Here is a 20,309-nt window from a genome sequence, read left to right on the forward strand (position 1 = left end):
TCATTCACTTGGGACACATCAGTAAGCAAAAGATGTAAAAACCATCACCACCGTGGAGAAGTAAACCCTATATAATATTTTAAAAATTGCTTTCTTCAATGAATAGCTGCTACTAGCTTCTCTTTAGGGTGGGGGAGAGGGTGTGCCACTTTTGTCAGTATACATTAAAGTAACTATTGAATATTTAAACCCTAGTTGTAATACCTAGTTTTCAGTGTTGCTGTTCTTGGTAATTTGAATCCCCATCTTCTGACTTTGCCTCAAACTAATCTACTTATGATCCAGGATTCCTTCAGCTGCCTATTGTAGTTCCAAAATATCTGACTTATTTCCTGTAGTGTACAAAGATGAAAGAAGCTTAAGGAGTGAAAGGAGCAGGGGAAAAATAGTGGCTGCTAGGACCAAAGTGAGAGACTTGAATTTCCAAAGATACAGGTGAAGAACAAAAATCTACCATGTTCTTTCTCAAACCTACACTAGCTACTAAGCATGTTTACATACTCCCATAGCCTTAGAGAACAGTTCGTTTAGTATCAATTCTTGATTTTGAAAGGGGAGATTAGGAAGGCATAGGCTAGGACTGCAATTTAATGCCATCAAAACAACAGTTGTTGCTTGCTAAAACATTTCCTTCAATTCAATCTTCCCCAAAACCCTATCCCACAGTGAATATCACATACACAATAGGAAACTGAAGTTCAAAGAGGGAAGTAACTTGCTTCTTTGCCACAGGTGGTAAGAAATGGCACCAAAATTTGAACTTAGATTTAACTCCAAAGATCATGATCTAACACAAAAATGCTGGAAATAAACCCTACTTATAAGCTAGGAGTTTCTTATATATATAAATTGGGTCTGTAACAAGAAGTCCTTTAACAAATACCTGGCAACTTTAGAATGGCTGCTGGAAAAAAAATACATTTTAAAACAAAAAAACCTACTGTAGGAAGGTATGCATTATGTTATCAGAGGTATTTATTTTTTATTTTTTTAATTTTTATTTATTTATGATAGTCACAGAGAGAGAAAGAGAGAGAGGCAGAGACATAGGCAGACGGAGAAGCAGGCTCCATGCACCCGGAGCCCGATGTGGGATTCGATCCCGGGTCTCCAGGATTGCGCCCTGGGCCAAAGGCAGGCGCCAAACCGCTGCGCCACCCAGGGATCCCTATCAGAGGTATTAAGTAGAATATGAAACACCCATTTCCTTTCTATTCAAATAAATGGACAGACAGGAAAGTACACTTTTATCATTAATTCTGGTGAGGCAAATCCCAATCTCTGTACTAGAAAGTGGGAAGTGTTCTGTTTTGTTTAAATATTCTAAATATTGCTTTAGAACTCTGAAAAGCTCAGTTTAAACATACTTTCACATTATAATAATTGGTACTTGGATAGATCTTCTCAGTCCTGGCTTATTTCTTATATCATAAGGTATTAAATATGTTAAGGAGTTTCAGTATTTATAAAATCTGCACCTATAAAATAGGTACTTTAAAGACCACTGTCCCTGTATAAGTAAAAACAGCACCTTACTGAATAGGCTAATAAAACTGAGGAAGCCTTATACTGTCTTTCCTTAACAGACAGCAATTTTTAAGAATGGGGCCCCAGGAATAGGGTTGCAAACAGCATATAATTATTAATGGAATGCTAGACTCATAACTTGTAGGTTCTTTTATAATTGAACATATTTACTTCTGGTTTTCAGAGGCTTTTAGAATGTTAGAGTTAGATAAAATTCTGGAGAAGTTCAGATTTTGGTATGAACCTACTTCAGTATTTCAGATTTTTTTTTTTTAAAAGAACATTCTGAGAGCTGAATAAGAAATGGCTATTAATCAAGATCTGGATCTTTCTCCTTAAACTCTCCTAGACCAGCCAATCAACACTTGAGATAGGACTCTTGAATGACTCTGAAGTCATGGAACAATCAAAAGGAAAGGCTTTAAATAAACTAGATAGTTACTAAGGATAGAATTCTCATAAAATAAAAGGTAGGGGGGAAACATTCAAGAAAAAAAGAATGAAGTAAAATGGTTACACACTACTAAAAATTTGTTCCTAGAGGAAAAGCTATTACTTTTCACTATTGGCCGCATTCCCCTCCCCCCACAAAGTAGTTAATTCTGCAAATAGAGAGGTGCTATCTGTATTTTGTTCTTACAGGAAATTTGGGGTAGGTCCCAGGTGAGCTATCTTTCTTTCTTATTTATTCTAAAGGACTGGGAAGGGAAGAGAAAAGAAAGGTGTAGAAAGCAGCCTGTAGATTTTTACATATTTGAGCCTATTTCTAATACACTTGTAAAAAATGTATATTTCATGAAGAATAGCAAGGTTAAACATGTCTCCTCACTGGGTTGGCCACCACCAGTCCCATCTTCATCCTAACCCTTCCCTTCTTCAGTCTGTTTGGAGGTAAACAAGTTGGAGTTTGTGGAGGAGACCCTTCAGTCAAGAGGGTAATGGAGGAATAAATTTTGCAGCTAAATACTTCAATAATAAATTCACTTGCAGCTACCTGAGGGATGTTGACTTTCTTTTATTTAAAAGACAAGGAATAGGGCCAGGGCCCAGAAGGCAGGGATGTTTTCCCCAGGCCCTCCCTACTGCTATCTATAATAGGAACATGCAGGGTAAGGCTGAGAGCTACAAATTTAAGATTATAGAGAGTAGGACAGCTCCTCCTAGGAGGAAAAAAAAATATTGAGGATAAATTCTACATCCCCAGGCCAAAAAAGGCAACAGGGGCATTATATTAGCCCTAACTCTTATTTACCTGGCTCTTTACATGTCTTTGTATATGTCCAGAAGGAGCTGAAGGAAGAAGGATGTTTTCTGTTAGAGAAGAGAAACTGAAGGCTGCTTCTACAGGACCAGCACTAGGGGGCACCGGAGCAAAGTATACTGAGCATGACCTGTGTGACTGCCAAAGAGCTTCAACTCTGGAAATTAGGGGAACAGAGGAAATACCCATTGGTAAAACCCAATGCACTTCCAATTCAAATAAAGATCTAATCCTGTTCTTGATATATAGTCTTCTCATATACTTTATTTTATGAAAGTGTTCACTGTTGTGTTAAATTATAACTTGAATTTAAACTTCAAATATAACTACCATTCATAATTTTCTGAATGATATATTTATTGTCATAAACAATAGAGAAAAAAATAAATTTTAGAAAGTATTCTCTAAAAAGCAATGTGGCAATATATATCAAGACTAAAAGTATGTACCATCTCTGACCCAACAGTTCCATTTCTAAGAATATAATACAAGATGAAACAGTGTAAAACAGAGAACTTTTGCATCAGAATGCCCATCATGGCATCATCAATTTTATTAACATGCTTAAACAACCTAAAAATCCAAGAGGTAAGAGTGGTAAAATAAATTATGGACTATCATCCATACATTAAAATATTATCTACAAACACTTCTTAGTAGCTAAAGGAAATGCTGATTGAAGAGGAGACACAAAACTTTGTAAACTGTAAATACATTATGATCTCAATAAGGCTGAAATATGTGAGAAGTACTGAAAGAAAATACACCAAAATATTAACAGTGGTTATCCATAAGTGGTAAGATTCAGAAATTTTATTTATATATTTTTTACAATGAACAAATAGTCAAGTAAGAGAGCCTGAATTTATGAAAACCATTCTACTTTATATTTTACATCCCAAACTAATAAGCATAATTGATTAATCAAAAACATGACTTCCTCAGAGATTTAAAGGAATTTCTATAAAAGTGAGTAAAGAAAAACTGGTTAGCCGGCTAGTTCAGCTCGCTAGCAAAATGGTTCATTTCACATTAACATAATAATTGCTCAACAACAAAAACTGAAAATAATTCAAATAAGAACACTTTCAAGTTGTCTCTGAGTGATCAACATTACACATTTTAAATACATAGACCCCAAGGGGCTACAGTATCAAATTTAAGTTTCAGGGAACAAAAAGAAAAAGGATAGATTGCATTACCAAAGTCTTTTGTATACTTCAACTGTAATCCACTGGCATTACAAACTGAGGCATTTAAAATCACAGCAACTTCTCATTAAATATATCCTACTGGGGATACTGAATGATGAAAAAAACCTGGCTATATGACATAACTTACCTAACTTTTTGGTACCCAACTGATTAACATTGTTAGCTTGTGTTCAGAAAGGAGTCAACCAATGTGCCCTTAGAAAATTTATTTATAAAAAACAAAACCTTTTAGAACTAGTTGTTTTAAGAGGAATGAAGAATTTAAAAAGTGCCAACAGAAAAACTTCTAGATTGAGATTCAAAAGACTTGTGCTCTAAGTTCAGATCTTAATCAAGTCCCAATGTTTCTAAGTATCAAGTTCCTTATTTGTACAGTGGGATTATCATAACATCCATTTTATAGAATTATTAGGAATATTTAATTAAGTTAAAGCACTTAATTCAAGTGACTTACAAAATGTAAAATATCAGCAAGGTAAAAATAATAACAATGTCCCTTTCTAGGTCTTACCTAAAACAAGCAGGTCTCATCAGATCACTTGCAAATTTCCTTATAGCTTTAATATCACACTTATAAACAACAGAATAATACTGCTACAGCAAATAAGATACAGAACACACTAGGCATTTTTCTAGTATTTATCCAAGCTCAACAACTCTGAGTTATATGTGATAAATCAAAATCTAAGATTAGGATGAGATAATCAGGATGTTTCTGTACTAGCAGCTTTTGAAAGTTTTTGTGATAAAATTATCACTGTTAGATATAGTCATCAACAAAAACAATCCCTCAGACAGTAACAAAAGCTATAAAGCAAAAATAAGTTTCTCTCCTTCTTATGCTTGACCCCAAAGAATTTCTCTTTCCCAGAGTTAACCACTATTAAGATTCTTGTATACCTACCCAGACATCTACAGGTAAAGCAGTTATTAACCTTAGAAAACTGAAGAATTTTAGAGCTAGAGTTGACTGGCCAAGTACAATTTTTAATTTTACAAATAAGTAATCTGACAATGATAAGTGATTATTTTAGTTGTTACTAATATCTGGAAAGCATTTCACAATAGATAAAATGCTTTGACATACATTATCTGTTCTATCAAGTGGCTTGCCTCAAGGTTATTTGTACAACAAGCTAATGACGTGGTTGAAACTATAGTTAGGGAGTTGATATCTTATCAGATGGGATATTAATAATAGAGATTAAACACATACAAAGCTTATTTATGCGGATCTTCAATTTTCAACAATATCCCACATTACATGGGATTAGAAAACTGGCAATTACTGATCTAGTGATTATTACATACGAGTCATTACAATAATTGCTTTTTAAATTTTTAGAAATTTTTTATAATAATTGTTTTAAAAGGATAAATCTTAGCAATGAGAGATTAATTTTTAAAGTTTGCTTGTGTCTTGAAAATTCATTCTTTTCAAGATTATCACTTAGAGAATAACTTTTAAATGATAGATATAACCAACACTCAATGATTATTGAATATACTTGGGTTAAAAAAATTACCAACAACTTCAAAATGAGAAGAAATAATCTGAGAAACATTTTAGTAAGGAGAATTTCACATACAGTATGTATACACGCAAAACTATAAACAGAAATCAACTGAATAATAATGCACCTAAAAGATGCTGCAGCATTTTCTGGCATAAAGAAAATCAGTGATGACCACAAAAGCTGCACTGCCACCGTGACAATGACAATTACGAAATCTGTATTATGACAAATGATAAAAAAATGAAGATATCTTTTATTAGAAGAATGAGTCAGACCAAAATTAAACAGAAAGCTAAGGAATTTCAAAATAATTTTACTGTAACAGGTTAAAAAATGGAATACCAAAATCAACTAGATGAAAACATCAAAACAAAAGTAACTCTGTTTGCAACATATAAATTCTTGCTATCAAATTTTAACTTATTTTAACTATATTCAATCTCCTTTGTCATATTAAGGAACATTTCAAAAACATGAAAGCATTATACACTTTAAAGTGACTTTTGTTACTAATAAAAGGTTAATTTTGATTTCTGCTTTTCAAGACTAAAACTGTCAATAAAATATAAAAAACACGATGCTAACCAATTATTCTTGCTCTAATTGAGAATAAATAAAAAACCCCAATTTCTTTCTAAAGGCAGAGAAATCTTCAAGTTATTAATTAGGAAAAAAGGAATGCTGTATATCATGCTGTTGGTTCTATAATGTATCATTAACCTTCTTTACTGGTTGAATATCTTCTGTTTTGTTAAGATGAGGATATGTAAACATTGTGGTATTTTGACTTGGTTCTTTATCAAGTGTTTGCTCTTTACAAACATATGTTAAAGCCTCTCTCGCAAAACTGTAATATATTTATTTTATATTTGTATCAGATAATTTCAACGTATAAATAGCATTTTTTTGGTCTGATTCTCTTCATGGTTCTGTTCATGGTTTCTTTTCTTCTGAGTTGTGTAATCTTAACCAGGAGCTAATTTTTCTTAAAATTTTATCTGCCTCTTTGAGGCAAGTTCCTTTAGAAAGGATTTACACTTGATTGTGTTAGGTGCCTGGAGATAATCACCAAGACAGAATATTTTAAATCAAAATCTTAACTTTTTAAATTTTTTAATGGACCACTAAAGTAGTATGAATTTAGGATGGAAATCTACATGAAAGCTCATTCATGGTTATAAACTTTCAATGAAAGACCTACTTTCTCCCTTTTATTCAATGACAAATTTTAAGACAGGCTATTTTCCCTATATTCCCCCATGAATGGAGCTGGCATGGGTTTATTTCTAATTTACCCTTGTGCTGGAAGTAACTCTTTAGAATCCCAACTTGATCAGGGGAGATGTGCTACTTATTAGATAGTCTACGCCGGAGGGCCTTGGGATTTGTCTACATTACAAAATGTCCTCAAGTTTAGTAGGCTTTAGGCTCTGTTTGACTCTCTTGGATCCTAGTTTAATTTAATCTAACTTGTATTTTCCTTTTTGTTTTGAATGGTCATGGCTAGATTAAAATGAAAAAAAAATTACTAGATAATTTTTTTTTAACAAGAGTGTTTAGTTTGGACCCCAAGGTGCTATAATTCCAAAACTAAGACTTACATAGCATTACATTCAATATTATTCTTTTTAATAGCATGTCACCTATCAGAGCTCTTGTGGTTTCTACTATAGTGATTTCTGGTAAGACTTTTAAATTTGTGTATCTATACAGTTCTGCATCTATTGCTTGAAGAACTGGTTCTTTCAAAGAGGTAAAATATACTTACTCATAGGATAAAGCAAGAATTGATAATAATTACTATATACTTCATTAAAAATTATAATTTATTGTAACTGGTAAGAATAAATTAATAAGTAATGATTTAAGCAAGGTATTTTATTTTAGTAATAATAATAACCCTTCTGCCTTCAGAAACTCTTACTTACTTTGGAAGGAGAACCATCAGTAATTTTCACCAACTGCCAAAGAATCGAGTAATGGGAACACTGCAGTGCCTGTACGACTATCTGTATCAAATAAAAAAATTCAAACAAATGAGACATAATTTATGTTTGTACAGTATTAAGAGAACAATGTTTATCATAGTTTTTTCTTATAATAAGTTTTCAAGTCCAAATTTTTGTAGAAAGTTAAAATGTGTAAAATAATATTTAGGTAAAAAAAGACAAACCAACATATCAGTCTAGAGAATAAAAATATAATGTATGTCAATAAATATGGACCCAAATAACACTATGCTTTAAACAAAAATCTGTTGTATTTGCTCAGATTTTTAAAAGGGATATTGAAGAAATTTTTATCCAGATTTTATAATAAATGGTTATTTTGTTTTAAAATATTTCTACTATGAATAGAACATTTATACAGAAATGTGCATAAAAGAAAAATACCTTCATGAACACTACCCAAGTCAAGAAATAGAACATTGCTAGCACCTTCTCCCAATATAATGTCTTCTTGTCTCTTTAAAGGTAATAGCCATTTTGACTAATCAGGCAGTCAGTACATTTTAACTACCTAAGTCTACGTTTCTAAATACTGAGTTTATTAACACCTATTTGTGAACATTATATAAATGAAATCATGCACTATGAATTACTTTGAATCTGACTTTTTTCATTTTAACATTTATAGTTAAGATTTATATATATTGTTGCATGTAGCCGTGGTTCATTATTTTTTGGTCTTGTATCATATTTAGAATATCCTATTTATTCATTCTATCATTGAGCTTTTACAATGCTTCTGATTTTAGGCCATTATGAAGAATGCTGCTATGAACTTTCTTACACATGGCTCCTGCTGTTCATGCATGCACCTGTCTAGCTCAGAGGTTCTTGAAGTTTTTAGTTCTCAGGACCTCTTTACACTCTTAAAAATTACTAAAGGGTGGCTCAGTGGTTGAGCCTGAACCTTCGGCTCAGGGTGTGATCCCAGGGTCCTGGGATCGAGTCCTGAATGAGGCTTCCTGCAGGGAGCCTGCTTCTCCTTCTGTCTATTTCTCTGCCTCTCTGTCTTTCATGAATAAATAAAATCTTTAAAAAAATTCTAAAAGATTACTCTAAAAAAAAACTAAATTGCTTTTTTTTATAAGGGTTATTTAAGAGATTTATCATGTAAGAAATTAAAAATAATAAATGTTACAAATATTTGTTCATTTTAAAATTAAAGTAATTTTAACAAAAAAATGTACTTCTGAAGAAGAACTAAACTTCTAAAATGAAAAATATTTAGTAGGAAGAATTACACTGTTTTACATTTTTACAAATCTCTAAATGTCTGGTTTAATAGAAAACAGTTTCAATGTGTTTCTGCATTTTAGTAAAATATGCTGTTTCGATTGAAGTATATGAAGAAATCCAGTGTCACTAGTCAGTTGGAAAAAGAAGGTATATTTTTAGTGGTCTTTGCAGGTAAATGTGGCTATTCTTTGACATGACACCAATATTCCAATGTACATTTGTGAGAGAACAAATGAAGAAAGCAAATAACATCTTCCTCTTATTATGAAAACAGTCTGGGACACCTGGGTGGCTCAGTGGTTGAGTGTCCACCTTTGGCTCAGGGCATGATCCCAGGATCTGGGATCGAGTCCTATGTCGGGCTCTTTGCATGCAGCCTGCTTCACCCTCTGCCTGTGTCTCTGCCTCTGTCTCTCATGAATAAATAAATAAAATCTTAAAAAAAATTATTAAAAAACAAAACAGTCTGACCTCATAGATGTGCCCTGGAAATCACCAGGGCTCTTCAAACTATACTTTAAGGACCACTGCTCTAGGAAAAGGATTGCTGGATAATATGTAGTATATGTATGTTTAATTTTTTGGTAGATAGTACCAACAGTATTATTTTATTTAAGATTTTATTTATTCATTTGAGAGAGAGAAAGAGAATGAGCAGCTGGAGAGGCAGAGGGAGAAGCAGACTTCCCAGTGATCTGGGAGCCCAGATGTGGGGCTTGATCCCAGGACCCTGATATCATAACCTGAGCCGAAGGCAGACACTTAACCATCTGATCCACCCAGGGACCCCCAAGAATACTATTTTAATGTAGTATTAACCTATACTAACTTCTCTCTATCTCTTACTAATGGAGATGGGCATGTTTTCATTTTTTATTGGCAATGAATTCTCATTTTGTGAAAATTTGTCCCGATTTTTCAGAGACAACAGAATTCAGGAAAACAAAACTGATTAAGAATTTTAACTAAAGGAGAATTTCATTTTGGATAGGCCCTTTATTACATTTTTGTTTGAATACATGGTTTATCTTTATTGCAATAAAGAATAATAACATATTACATTATTATAGTATCTCCATTATCTTCCCCACTTGATAAACTAAAAACCATAAGAATATATGTAGAAAATGAAAAATATATAAAAAATAAATATGTAGATAAAAATAAATATATATAGATAATAAATCAAAAGAAAAATCAGTAAATGCAGAAAGAAGTAGTTAGAATTCTAGCTAGTTTTACTTAAAAAATTTTAGGTTTTAGATCACATAAACAAAAGATATCTCCAATGCTCCTCCTCAGCACTAAAAATAAATCATTAGAGGGATGAGTAGTGCTGCTTTTGATGCAACACCAGTGAGATGATGTCAGGGTTTTACAAACATAATAATTAAATTACTGACTCATGTCAGAATGCCAGAAACAAGACTACTGAAACATTGTCAAGTTATAAATTTTAATGCTGAAGAAATCACCTTACTATACTTAGAAGATGCTCAATATAGTACATGTACTAATCCTGAGACATTTTTTGATAACCTCTAATTTAGTAGATATGAGGTAAAGTGATTTGTGTGGAAGGAAAAGAGAGTATTAAAATTTCTCTCTACTTTGAAACAACCTGAACTGTTAGATTACTAGAAAAGTAATATACAAATTAACATTATCAATGGAAAATTAGGATATAAAAAAAGTAATGTTGAAGAATTGTTTAATTTTAGTTACCATTTCTCCTAATCATCACAAATATAATGTCCTTTCCTAATACATTTCTATTGGCCTATATACTAGGAAGTTATTCAAACTGTTCCAAAGTTTTGCAGAAGTTTCTTGGAGGCCATGGTTATGATGGGAGGAGACACTTGGTCACTCCAATACATATTTCAAATAGAGCATCCCCATTTTAATCTGTCATATATTGACATTCATCATAAATTCACTTTAAGGGATCCACCACATTATTTTAAAATAAAAAGTTTACTTTCATTGACTAGGAAGAATTCTGCCTTCTCATTGGTATAATTATATAACAATACAGCTGACCACATTTCAAAAGAATATTTAGAACACTTCCTTCTGGGCTTTATATCAGTCATACTGATATTTTATCCTGTATAATAAGTGATGTTATCCCAACTTGTCCAGAAGTCATTTATCAGCAACTTCATCTTTCTGTAGTACAGATAAAACAAGGACAAACAATAAAAAAACTGAAAAAGGTAAAAGAGATTGTTTTAACCGATGAGGACCACAGTTCTTCTGCCTTTCCTTGATTAACACTCTGAAACCAGAGAGGACCTTCAAATAACATAACAAGTACTGGGCTGATGACAAAGAATTTCTTCTGACCCTACTCCTCTGTCCTCCTGTTTCCATGAGCTATCACTATTCCTGGGAGGACAACGGTAATGTGTACTGAACATTTCTGGGCAAAGTAGTTAGGAAGCAGGAATGCCTTTTCTATCTTCTACTCTCCTACCTGCCTGCAGGATATCAATAACCCAGGAAGCCTTGGTTTCTTGAATGATTGGGTGGTGCAGTGACACTCCACTCCTCTTAACTGCACTTTATAGTCATGGGGGTGAGAAATAAATTTCTATTGTGTTAAGCCACTAAGGTATTGAGATTAATCTAATTATAGCAGTTAGCATTATCTTAACATAAAAAATTTTAGTCTTTCCCTTAGTAATTACTTTTACCTATTTACAGGAACCATAGCTCTATTTTTGATTAACAGATTGAATTAATGAGAATCATTCAACCTCTAGCTAATGATATCACACATCTTGAAGATGAACTGTAGTATTACATGTAAATAAAGACCAAATGATAAGCTCCTAGAATGCTTATGTTTAGAAAAATTGACTTTTTAAGGAAAATAAGACTATAGAATAAGGAAATATGACTATGCAAATGTAATATATACATGTATAGATACATTACATCTACATATATAGGATATGTTTAAAATACTAAAAATCTATAGAATAGCTGTGGGATAAATTGGGAATCTTTCACTTTTCTGTTTGCAAGAGATGTTAAGGGAATGGAGGATCAATTTTTTAGTGGTTAAGTATATGACAAAAGAGAAGAACTAAACTTAATACTATTCTGCTTCTCACATCCAATATTGACCTATCATGCTTAGAGTAGGTTAATATGAGTGACAATATCCTTTTTAAAAAAAGCCTTTAGATGCAGATTAATGAAGTAATATTAATTATTACCAAGAAGAATGTAAGGCTGGCAAATGAGCACAAGAAAGGATGTTTAACACCATTTGTATCAAGGAAATGTACATTAAAAGCACAATGAGATACAACTGCATACCTACTAAGTTAGCTAAAATAAAAACTACTAATAATATCAAGTATGTGGATATGGAACAACTGGGATTCTCATACTGGTAGCAGGAATGAAGAATGATACACTCTGGAAAATGGTTCGGCAATTAAGTTAAATATACACTTATACCCTAATACCTGCAATTGCAGTTGTGGGTATTTACTTTAGAGAAATGAAAACTTCTGTTGAAACAAAAAGTTGTACACATATGTTTAGAGCAGCTTTAGTAGTGAGAGCCAAAAGATGGGAACAATCCAAATGCCTGTCAATAGGCGAATGGATAAAACAAACAGGTGTATCTACACAATGGAGGAAAGTTGAACCAACTATTAATTTAAAAACAAACAAACTATTGATTCAAACAATTTGGATTAATCTTAAAGGCATTATGGTCAGTGAAGACATTATGCTCACTCAAAGACTTCATGCTCTAAAGGGTTTTACATACTTTATGATTCCATTTATTTGGAAATCTCAAAAAGATAAAATCATAGCAATAAAAAGTAGAGCAGTGGTTTCCAGGAGATGTAGGTAGGGCAAGCATCTAATAATATAGGGACAATATGCAGAAAAAAGGGATAATATGAGGAAATTTTTTTCTTTATAAAATAAAATTTTTTTTCTTAATAAAAAGGAGTATATTTTAAAGGTGGATGGTGAAAGGGGATTTTTTTTTTTTCTTAAAGATTTTATTTATTTATTCATTAGAGACAGAGAGAGGGGCAGAGACACAGGCAGAGGGAGAAGCAGCAGGTTCCATGCAGGGAGCCTGATGTAGGACTCAATCCTGGGACTCTGGGATCATGCCCTGAGCCAAAGGTGGATGCTCAACTGCTGAGCCACCCAGGTGTCCCGAAAGGGGATATTTTAAAAAGGAATGATGAAAACTGTTCCATATCCTGATTGTGGTGGTGATTACATAAATCTAGACACACGTTAAAATTTGTAACTTTACATAAAAGGAAAATAAGTCGGGGATCCCTGGGTGGCTCAGCAGTTTGGCACCTGCCTTTGGCCCAGGGCGCGATCCGGGAGTCCCGGGATCGAGTCCCGTGTCGGGCTCCCGGCATGGAGCCTGCTTATTCCTCTGCCTGTGTCTCTGCCTCTCTCTATGTATATCATAAATAAATTTTAAAAAATCTTTAAAAAGGAAAATAAGTCAATTTTACTGTGTAATAATTAAAAAAATAGTAATATGGCAAAGAGTAGAGATTGTAGTAATATTTTTTTGAGAAAATGCTAAGAAAAGCACAAACCTTAAGGTAAATCATAAGGATAAGGTAACCTCTTTAATAAGAGGAAAGATTCCTAAATTCTACATATGCTTTGGGAATGAAGGATCATCCAATGTGTTGTATTATCAGAAAGCATAGTATATTATAAATTATTATTATTTTTTTTAAATATTTTTTTTAATTTTTTTTTTTATTTATTTATGATAGTCACAGAGAGAGAGAGAGAGGCAGAGACACAGGCAGAGGGAGAAGCAGGCTCCATGCACTGGGAGCCCGACGTGGGAATCGATCCCGGGTCTCCAGGATCGCGCCCTGGGCCAAAGGCAGGCGCCAAACCGCTGCGCCACCCAGGGATCCCTTTTTTTTTTTTTTTTTAAATATTTTATTTATTTATTTATTTATTTATTTTTAAATTTTTTAAATTTATTTACTTATGATAGAGAGAGAGAGAGAGAGAGAGGCAGAGACACAGGCAGAGGGAGAAGCAGGCTCCATGCATCGGGAGCCTGATATGGGATTCGATCTCGGGTCTCCAGGATCACGCCCTGGGCCAAAGGCAGGCGCCAAACCGCTGCGCCACCCAGGGATCCCGTATATTATAAATTAAATAAAAAATCCATTAGAAGGATAAAATACGGAGGTAAAAAAATTCATATAGTTAATTTCTGTAACTAAAAAATTAAAAGACTTCCCAAGGAATGCGTTACATAGCAGGCTAATGCACATTAACCCCTGGCAGTTTTGTACACCAGAATTTTGCTGTTAGGTTTTCACAGAAATTCCAAGCATTTTTTAAAACAAGAATATGAAGAAAAATGCAGTTTGTCAATAGTAAGTCCAGTGTGAAATATTAGGTCTTTTTAGTGATATCTCTTCATACTGATCTCCAAAAGGGGGCTTTGTATATAGTGGAAAGCACACTGGACAGGGAGTTCACATCATACCACTTCAGGCCTACTTTTAAACAGTTCATGTGTACTAGCCTTTTCTCCCCCAAACTATGGAGGCTGTAACATCAAGAAAGAGCTTGCCACTTTCTATCTCAGTGATCTGCCTAAAAGACTCAATGAATAATTTTTGCTAATGACCTTGAAATGCTACAATAATACAAACAGCTGTCCAAACACCGAATATATAGCATCTCAACCATTCCTTACTCATTAAGAAACAATAACCTAATACTTAGTGTTGAGAGAATTATGGTCTTTATGAAAGGGTGAAAGTAGGGGACATCCATAATTCCAAGCAAAGAATAGTCACTTAAAGACATACACAAAGTGAAACATATGGTGAGTATTTAAATGACTTGGAAATGTATGGAAAGGCTTTCTAAGCAAGACATCAAAGAAAAAAAAAACAACAGAAAACAACTAAGAATTCTGATTATATAAAGAATATTTATATTCCAAGCAGCAAGATATATAAAATTTAAAAAGTTCCATTGATAAATTACTGTAACAAATGACATCAGGCTAAGAACATTAATATAGAAAAAAGCTTATAAATTAATATGACCTAGAGATCTACTGTACAACACTGTGCTTATAGTTAACAATTCTGTATTATACACTTAAAAATTTGTTAAGAGAGTAGATCTCATATTATGAGTTTTACTACAACAAAAACATGTAACAACAAAAAGATGGGAAAACATAAAGGTAATTTTATAGAGAGATATAATAATCAGAGATAGAACTGTACAATTTAAAATAGTAACATGAAAAAATAACATTGTTACCAAATGTTCACTACATGAACTCCATTTTTCAAGTAGATGTTTACTCAGTATCCTTTTGTTAGAATAGGAGCTTAAAACAAATATATTCCCTGGATCTCAGAGATGAATCTAATAGGAACATAAGTATCAACTATAACAATTTAATAACTGGTTTGACTAAGAATACATACAGGTGCTGAGGGGCAAGAAGGACTCTGTGTTAGCTAGAAAGGAGTGATAATGGTTAGGGAAAACTTTCTAGGGAAGCAAAAGTGTATTTTAAAAATTAAGAAAGATGTAAGATTTAATCTGGCAACAAAGGGAAAATGTAGGTTGAAGGAATAGAAATTTCAAAAAAAGCTTCACCAATAAACTCAAAAGGCTAGTTCAGTTAAGTGCATACTGAGGCTAGATCCGCAGAAACCAAACCACAGAGGGCCTTCCTTGTAGGAGAGTGACTATACATCCAGCTTTATGCATAAGTCTTGGAATAATTAAGAGTAACTCCTTTCACTTTCAGAAGAACACTTGTTTGGACAATAACAAGGTCACCTCACTATGACAAAAAAAAATATGGATGTTATCCTAAGAGTGCTAGATAATGTGCAGATAATATCATGTTCATATTTGAACAGAAGAGTTGACATGATCAAGTGTTTCAAAAATACCCACTTGTAACAGCAAAGAGAAGTGCTTCTATCTGTTCTTTAAGATGTTTTAAAGTAATATTTGGTACTTCAAAATAGATGTATGAAGTGTAATAATAAAATTAACTTTTGAACAGACAACCAAATTTAAGAACTAGTGTGATACCAATAACTTTGTATCTACCTATGATCTCTTCCCCTATTCCTTAGGACTGATAAAACTTCTACTAAATTTCATATATATAATGTCCTGGCTCTTTAAAAAAAAGTTTTATTATATATACATATCACTGGACAATACACTGTTTAATTTTTCTATTTTTTGGGCTTTTCAAAAAATGGTGTAACACTGATATTGTCCTTTGAGGAAACAGATGTACTTCACCCTATCCATGCCTCTGAAGGATCTAGGAAGATTAAAAAAAAAATACAAATTTTCATGTTCCAATCCTGAAGATTTAGTCAACAGGAATAATTCAACAACCTTTTTAAACAATTAATTTTAAATCATTATATCCAACTTTGCTAGAGAGCTGAAAAATAATAAAGATGATATCAATCGGTGGTTCTTTAGTTCTGAAATTTCTACCATGTGATAAACGTCTTTTGTTCTTGTGGTTTGGTCTGGAGTTTTCTAAACCTCAAAATATACATTGGTCAGGCTTTGAAATATCCTTTAATAAGTATGAGACATACCTACTCTTATTTGTACCCTTTTGCATTTGAAAAAAAAAATCGAAGTATAATTTATATATAAAGAAAAATCTGTTTTCAACACACGTTCTGCAGTTTGACAAATGTGTAGCCAGGTAACCAACAAAACAATTAAGAAATAGAATATTTCCACCATCCCTCCAATTCTCCTTTGCTCTTCTGTAGTGAGGCCCTTGCCCCATTCTGGATACCTGTTTTCTGACATATAGTTTTGCTTTTTCCAGAATGTATAATAAAATTGTACAGCATGTAGCTTTGTGTATCTGGTTTGACTCCATATAATGTTACTGGGGATCATCCATATTGTTACATGTAACTGTAGCACCTTCCATTTTATTGCTGAGAATTATTTAAATTTTTTTAAGATTTTTATTTATTTATGATAGTCACAGAGAGAGAGAGAGAGAGGCAGAGACATAGGCAGAGGGAGAAGCAGGCTCCATGCACCGGGAGCCCGACGTGGGATTCGATCCCGGGTCTCCAGGATTGCGCCCTGGGCCAAAGGCAGGCGCTAAACCACTGCGCCACCCAGGGATCCCTATTGCTGAGAATTATTCTATTGTATGGATGATAACACAGTTGTGTGTGTGTGTTTTTTTTAAAGATTTTATTTATTTATTCATGAAAGACACAGAGAGAGAGGCGGAGACATGGGCAGAGGGAGAGGCAGGCTTCATGCAGGGAGCCCAATGTGGGACTCGATCCCAGAACTCCAGGATCATGCCCTGAGCCAAATGCAGATGCTCAACCGCGGATTTTACTTACTTACTTACTTATTTATTTATTTATTTATGAGCGATAGAGAGCATGAGCAGGGGGAGGGGCAGAGGAAGAGGTAGAGAATCTCAAGCAGGCTTCCTTACCAAGTGCAAAGCCAAACTTGGGGCTTGATCTCATGATCCTGAGATCATGACCTGAGCTGAAATCAAGAGTTTGAAGCTTAACTAATGGAGCCACCTAGGCACCCCTCTCATATAGGTCTTTATGTGAACCAAAGTTTTCATTTTTCTTGGATAAATACTCAGGAAAGGGGCTGCTGGATCAGATAAGTGTCTATTTAACTTCCAAAGAAACTGCCAAACTGCTTTCTGAAGTGACTGTACCATTTTGCATTTCCACCAACAATGTATGAGTTCCACTGCTCTCTAAATGATTTGTAGTATTATCTCATCATGCTTTTCACATTCATTTCACTAATGGCTAATGATAAGTTGTTTTTCATGTGTTTGTCATCTATCTTCTTTAGTGAAGTATCTGTTGCTTTTCTTACCACTGAATTTTGAAAGATCTTTATCTTTTTGAGTACAAGTCTGTTACCAGATATGTGATTTATAATTATTTCCCAGTCTTTATGATTATCTTTTCAATTCTCTTAATACTGTCTTTCAAGGGCAGAAGTACTTAATTTTGCTGAATGCGTACTTTCAAAATTTTTCAATGATGGATCATGCTTCTTATGTATTTAAGAAATCTTTAACTTAAAGGTCACAAAATGTTTAACTCTTGTGTGTTCTTTTAGATGTTTTATACTTTCAGGTTTTGCACTTAGGCTTATAATCTAAATGGTCTACTTTGAGTTACTTTGTATATGTGTGAAGTGTGAAATTGAGGGTTTTTTTCATATGTATACTCAACTATTTCAAAACCATTTGTAAAAAGATTCTTTTTCCCAAAGAACTCCCCAGCATCTTTGTCAAAAATCAACTGACCAGATATATATGAGTGTATTTCTTTCTGGAGTCTCGATATTGCTCCTTTGTATATGTCTATCCTTTCTTTAGTACCACACTATTAAAGCTACAGTTCAGTCTTGAAATCAGGTATTATAAATATTCTAACTTTGTTATTCTTTTTCAAAATTCTTTTGGTTATTTCTTTTGCTCTTCCTTCCATATAAACTTTATGAATTAAGCTGTCAGTTTCTGACAAGAAATCCTGCAGAGATTTTAAATGAAAGTATGTTAATCTAAGATCAGTTTGGGGAAAACTGACATCTTAACAATATTGAGTCTTCTAATTCATGAATATGATATATCTTCATTGATTAAGATCTTCAATTTCTTTCATTAGTTTTCTGTAGCTTTTTGCATACAGATCTTGCACATATTTTGTTAGATTTATACCTAACTATTTCATGTTTTTTGGTGCTATTGTAAATGGCACATGTTTTTAAAATCTCAATTTCCAGTTATTAAACAAGTGATTTTTAAATTTAAAAAGCAATAGTTGTACACAGTACAGTATCCAACAGTATAATGGTGTTCTATTCAAATTAAGCTTCTTGGCCACTAGAGATCTCATCTTCCAATGACAAAGTCACTGTTGAACAGTTCCTTATGTATCATTCCAGAATAATCTGTCAACTAAAAAATATCCATTGATGGAGATTTTATCACTTCTTTAAATTTATATATCATTCTGCTCCTTGCCTTTTCATTAAATTCCTTCTTACACAGAATATTTAACATCAATAATAATAACTTTATTTAAAAATTTATAGTTATATAGCATTGCACAGAATCAAAACTTATACTACCAAAGTGAACAGGTTTTCTACTGATCGACACTTTGGTTATTTTAAGTTTTAAATTATAAATAATGTCACAATGAACATCTTTGTACCTACTTCTTTTTACACATGCCCAAGTATACATCTGTAGTCTAAATTCCTAATTTATAAATGTCAGTTAAGGATATGTTTACTTTTAATTTTGACAGATTGACAAATATCCTTCTAAAGTGATTAACACAATTTATTCTTACAATGGTATTTAAGAGTATGTCAGTATTTAAAAACAAAAAACCCAACAACTCTGTTAGGTTTTCAGATACATACATATAGTTTAAAATTACTGGAACAGAAGCTACATTAGAAAGAGGCTGAAACTAAGAAAAAGGAGATAACCTAGTCCTATGATTCACAAGAGAAAATACGAAGGTTAAACTATGGAAATGATAAGCTGAGGTTAAGGAAATGACAGAAGGGCTAAAAGGATGATGGCAAAAGAAATACTGAGGAGGTAGAATTTGAAAAAAAGATAAGTCTCTTGAGATTAAGGACTGCTTTAATATACTGTTATATCCTCAGGATCTGACACTCAAACACATTTTTGGTTAATTATGAATAGGTAGGTGGTAGTCTAGATGTGTGTGTGTGTGTGTGTGTGTGTGTGTGTGTGTGTGTGGTGGCAAATTTTTGATACACCATCCCAAAAAGAGTCAGAAGTGGATAACTGAAATAATTTCTAAGCTCAATCAAAGAAATAAATATTTAGTCTTCTAAGGAAAGTAGGAAAGTATCAACATGCTTCTAAAGAAAATATGACTGCATTATTTATGTAAGTCATAATCTATCCAAGAGTAATAATGTGACTGAAGTTAAACTTAACCCCTGTATTACAGTCAGTTTCAAGAAATGTGTCGATTGTCAGTTCACAATGACAGATTCAGTACCAGCATTTAATCTCTTCCAATTCCCACTGAAAAAATACAAAAGATGTTTACAAAAAATGCAAAAAAAAAAAAGAGTTTGATGTGGGGCAAAAGGGATGGGATATTGTAAAGAATGGTACCAAATTAGCAGCAAACAATGTGAAGAGACAACAAACAGAATTTAAAAGCTTGGTTTGAGTGGGTATGCAATAGCTATCTGACATTAGGCAAATTATTTATTTATTTATTTTTTTTCTTTAAATTTTTATTTATTTATGATAGTCACAGAGAGAGAGAGACAGAGAGAGAGAGAGAGGCAGAGGGAGAAGCAGGCTCCATGCACCGGGAGCCCGACGCGGGACTCGATCTTGGGTCTCCAGGACGACGCCCTGGGCCAAAGGCAGGCGCTAAACCGCTGCGCCACCCAGGGATCCCGGCAAATTATTTATTATCTG

At 33.3% G+C, this 20,309-nt stretch overlaps 1 protein-coding gene across 4 annotated transcripts in view; it reads right to left on the reverse strand.

Annotated features, from left to right (window-relative positions):
- Nucleotides 1-20,309, reverse strand: part of STAG1 (stromal antigen 1) — a 393,362-nt gene that overhangs the window by 46,519 nt on the left and 326,534 nt on the right. For all 4 annotated transcript variants that reach the window (XM_038570965.1, XM_038570961.1, XM_038570962.1 and 1 more), the window contains one exon: nt 7,448-7,528. In XM_038570965.1, the coding sequence (XP_038426893.1) occupies nt 7,448-7,528 (81 nt within the window). The remainder of the gene's footprint in view (nt 1-7,447; nt 7,529-20,309) is intronic.

This window comes from Canis lupus, chromosome 23 (genome assembly GCF_011100685.1).
Source record: "Canis lupus familiaris isolate Mischka breed German Shepherd chromosome 23, alternate assembly UU_Cfam_GSD_1.0, whole genome shotgun sequence".
NCBI lineage: Eukaryota > Metazoa > Chordata > Mammalia > Carnivora > Canidae > Canis > Canis lupus.